This window comes from Bison bison, unplaced genomic scaffold (assembly GCF_000754665.1).
Source record: "Bison bison bison isolate TAMUID 2011002044 unplaced genomic scaffold, Bison_UMD1.0 scf7180017864473, whole genome shotgun sequence".
In the NCBI taxonomy this organism is placed as follows: Eukaryota; Metazoa; Chordata; class Mammalia; order Artiodactyla; family Bovidae; genus Bison; species Bison bison.
Window position 1 is genome coordinate 19229432 of NW_011495034.1, and position 4270 is coordinate 19233701.

The following is a 4270-nucleotide window of genomic DNA, read 5'->3' on the forward strand; positions in this document are numbered from 1 at the left end:
CCCGAGGCCCTGTCACTGTCTTTCCAAGGCCCTCTGACTATTCTGTACTCACATGGGGCCGGCAGCCTTTTCCTTTTGTCACAAAGCAAATTTCTTAAGGCAGCTCTCTATCCTGAAGTCAGAGTCCTCTAGGCCTGGAGGAAGAGCCTGTGGCAGGTCTGCTGTTGGGAAAGGTGTTTTCGTGTAATATTATCTCTGACTTTCACTCTCTCCTTTCTTCTCCAGGCTGCTGCTCCTGCTGCCCTGTGGGCTGTGCCAAGTGTGCCCAGGGCTGTGTCTGCAAAGGGGCCTCGGACAAGTGCAGCTGCTGTGCCTGATGTTGGGGAGAACCTGCCCTAGTTGTCAATAGAGCAACCATGACAAATTTATATATATTATTTTTTCATACAATCTGACCTGGTGCTACATTACCTTCTTCTATGAGACATGTGATTTCTAGTAAAGTTGTTGACTATATTCTGGCTCTGTCTTCCTTTGTTTGTCTTGGACAAAGAGACTTCATGCCTACGAGGACTGGGGGTGGGGGTGGGGAATGGACCAGAAGTGCAGAGATCTGGGCTCTGGACCAAATATTAGCCCCTAACACACTGAGGGTCTTAGCAGGTCAGGCTACCTCTCAGAGCTTCAGTTTCTCAGTTCAATACAAAAACGTTATCCACATGACACAACGATATCAGGCAGGTATTGATGGCTCAGAAACTTCCGTTTTTATTAAATTCTGTGGGGATTTGTGACAACCTCAGTCCTCGGTGATGTGAATCTTCAAAAGTACTCACAGGGGACGCTATTTAACACTCCTCTTGTTTGATTTCCATGTTTTAGCTTGCTTCTAAAACACTAAAATGACCTGTTTTTATTTTCTACCACACTTTTATTTTGAAAAATAAAAAATGAATTACTAAAAAATTGTTAAAATCTACAGTATGTAAAACCTACTTTAGGATTCAACACATAATAAGCAACATTAATATATGAAGATGATAACTTTTAAAAGTGTGTGATTTTTATATGTTCATTGAAGACGTTCATGAGCCCTAGAAACACTTTACAAATGCCCCACTGTGTGAGCAAACACACCTGAGATGCTGGGCTTGGCATCCCCAGAGGGAACATCAGTCTTGGCTTGGCCAGTTAAAGTGACAAGACACCTGTTTTTCCTGAGAGCTCCCTGTGCTGACCTGGCTCTGAATCTTTGAAAATTCCTCCCTAAGTCAGGCTGAAGTCCACCCTTCCTTGAAATTTAGCCCTTTGCTACTGGAAACCCACAAAGTAATTTAAATTTAGAGGGAATTTCCCATCTTTTTCCCAGCAAAAGCCAGTGTACCTAATATTCGGTCCCAGATAGAGGACTTCTATGTCTTCCTTGGCATGTGATGGCTATTCTGCAGTTTGAAGGGCCTCGTGGTGTTTATCAGGGAGCTAAGTCGCTTCAGTCCTGTCCGACTCTGCCATCTGATGGACTAGCCTGCCAGGCTCCCATGTGCTGAGTGAATGGTAATCCATTCCAGGTGTCCCACCCCCTGGCGGTCGTTGGAGGGAATTACTATTTGATGTTCAAGAGAAAGGGGAGTTTTGTGATTCAGAACTCAGGATGTAGATTGCCTACATGTGTCCAGTGTGAAGAGCCAGCCCGTGCTGAGTGCATGGGTATGGGGCGGGGTGGGGGGGGTGTCAGGCATCCTTGCTAACAGTCACTTTGCCACTTCCTGACAGAGGCAAGTTATTGATACTCTGGGATTACATTTCCTCCTTCCTATAAAAAAGATTAAAGGACTCCCCTGGTGGTTCAGGGGTAAAGAATCCACCTGCCAATCCAGAAGACACAGGTTGGATCATTGATCCGGGAAGATCCCACATGCCACGGAGCATCTAAGCCTCCTGACCAGTTGTATGGCACAACTGATGAGCCTGCGCGCTAAAGCCTGTGGTCCCCAACGAGGAGCCACTGCAAGGAGAAGTCCACGAACTGCAACTAGAGAGAGCCTGAGCACAGCAAGAAGACCCAGCAGAGCCAAATATAAATGAATAATTAATTTAAAAGATGCTATTTCAGTGTGGGGGGATAAATGAGACAGTGGCTTGGTTCCAAGCACAGGCTTCGTGAATGGTGTCCATTATGATATTTATATCCACACTGGCATTAATCCAGCTCCCAATAGGCACCTGGGGAAAGGCTCATTGGTTTGCAACCATGCTCAGGATGAGGCCACAGATGGATAGGAACCTTGCTTATCCAGTGCCCCTAGGGCCTGTGCATGTCCTTCAGTAAGCCCCACAGAATAAGTCACTGTCCCACCATTTGAGCAAACTCAGGGGAACTGCAAGGTCTGGAGTGACTGCTAGTTACAAAGAGGTAAAAGAACTTGCCTAAAGTCACACAGTCCACAGTCAGAAGATTGAACCTAAACTACTGTCTCACCTCCTGGCCTTGCCATGCTGTGTTGATGATGGTGCCACTGGATGCTGACCCTGCCTCTCCTTATTCAGAGCTGCGAGGGTGCTCAGAGACAGTCCAGTTGTGCTCCTGGCTGGAGAGACGGGAGGATGAAGCCAGAGAGCTCACCGAGCATGCAGAGGGTTCTGACAGCCACCTCAGTGCTTCCCCCCAGGTGTTCATGTCCTCACCTATCTGGGGAGGGCATGGCGCCTGGTGCGGGGTGAGGAGAGGAGGCTGCGGTCAGCCTGCAAGAGTGTCAGTCCAACCCGTGTCACTTAGTGTCATGTAACCGCTCTGGGCCTCAGTCTCCTCTGCTTTAAAGCGCAAAATAATAGTGTCTGGCTCTCAGGATGAAAGAATGTAATACATGGGCAGACTGTCAAAGTAGGTTTGGCACTTAGTGAGTACCTATAATATCACCTAGTTATTTATTATGATTATTAGCATAAGAACCATTTTCCTTCTTCCAGAGAATCAAGCAAGGACAAGAGGCTTAGCTCTGGGTTCTGTGTTGTCCTCATCAACCCTGTGAGCATGTGACTAGTTCCTCTGAGAGTGTTGCCCTCCATTCAGGAAAAGAGGCATTGACCCTGGAGATAGAAGGCCATGAACAAGACAGTGTGGGTCCTCCTAACAGATACTGAAGGATCCTGCCCTTTCTGCTGTCACCTGCCTCAGGAATTCCTTACCATTTTCTTTTCAATGATTCATATTTTCTTGGGTATACCATATGAAAAATAGTTATATGAAAATTTCATTATATGAAAAATGACCACTACTGGAAAGGAGAGTAAGGCCATAGCCAGAATATCATATGTACATTCCTTTCCTTTCTCATGTATCACTCCCAGGATTGAGCCTTACACAGTGAGAAGTGCTGAACACAGTTCTGGCTCAAAGGGAGGCTTTCTCACTGACTTTCTCTTTCAATTGGGAAGTGACAAAAAAACCAGAAGGGAATAACTCCCCAGCACTGTGAGCCTGCCTGAGGAGCCTCCTTGTAGTGTGTGCGGTTTTGCCTTTGAGAAAGGCATTCGTAACTAGTATTTCCCTTTGGGGTTACTGTGAGAATTCAAAGAGCAAAAGTAATTAACAAGGCTTGGCACACCAAGGTGTGTAATTACCAGGAAATTGTCAGCAATACTAACAGGGTAATACCCACTGGTCTTTCCTACTGAATGCCAGGTCTGCCTATCTCCGAGATGGGGCAGGGGTGCAGGGGACATCCTATGATTAGGGAACCTCCATCCTGGAGTGCAGAGGCCCCATTACAGTTGAGGGAAGCCGCTGGAAAACTGAGGCAAAGGGGCGCCTGGAGAAACGCGCCACTGTCTCTTCAGAAAAGGAAAACGGAAGTGAGGACCAGAGGCCTAAGGAAATGTGGGTCGCGGGGCTGTTACAGGAGACGTTACAGGAAAACTGCAGCGAAAAGACCGTGGTGGGGACCGAGGCAGACCATGCCTGGGGACCTCGCGGAAGGGGAAATGGTGGCGAGGGTCACCTTCACCTTGGGTCTGGGGCACCACTCCCCGGCCTCAGCCGAGCGGGACACCAGCGAGCAGGAGGCGGGGGGTGGTTCACTGGCTCCAGGCAAGGGCGACCAGGAGGCCGGCGGCGCGGGGTCTGTGGTGGGGAAGCCGTGAGGACACAGGAGCCCTGTTCCTAGACGCCCGGGAACAGGTGGCTGCTCACGTGGCGAACACGGGGACGGGCGGCCGGGGAGGCTGGGACAGCGCTTACCGCTGGGCACAGGGGCTCTGGGCTCAGCCGGTACCCAAGTGGAGCCGCGCGCTCCGCGCGCTCGGCCCGGGCGCTGCGGCGGGGCTGGCGCAG

At 49.4% G+C, this 4270-nt stretch overlaps 1 protein-coding gene across 1 annotated transcript in view; it reads left to right on the plus strand.

Moving 5' to 3' along the window:
• The window catches only part of LOC105004330 (metallothionein-1A), a 1915-nt gene extending 1459 nt beyond the window's left edge, over positions 1 to 456 (plus strand). Inside the window, exon 3 of the mRNA XM_010861923.1 lies at positions 226 to 456. Within this exon, the coding sequence (XP_010860225.1) occupies positions 226 to 317 (92 nt within the window). The 3' untranslated portion in view covers positions 318 to 456. The remainder of the gene's footprint in view (positions 1 to 225) is intronic.
• The last annotated feature ends 3814 nt before the right edge of the window (positions 457 to 4270 follow it).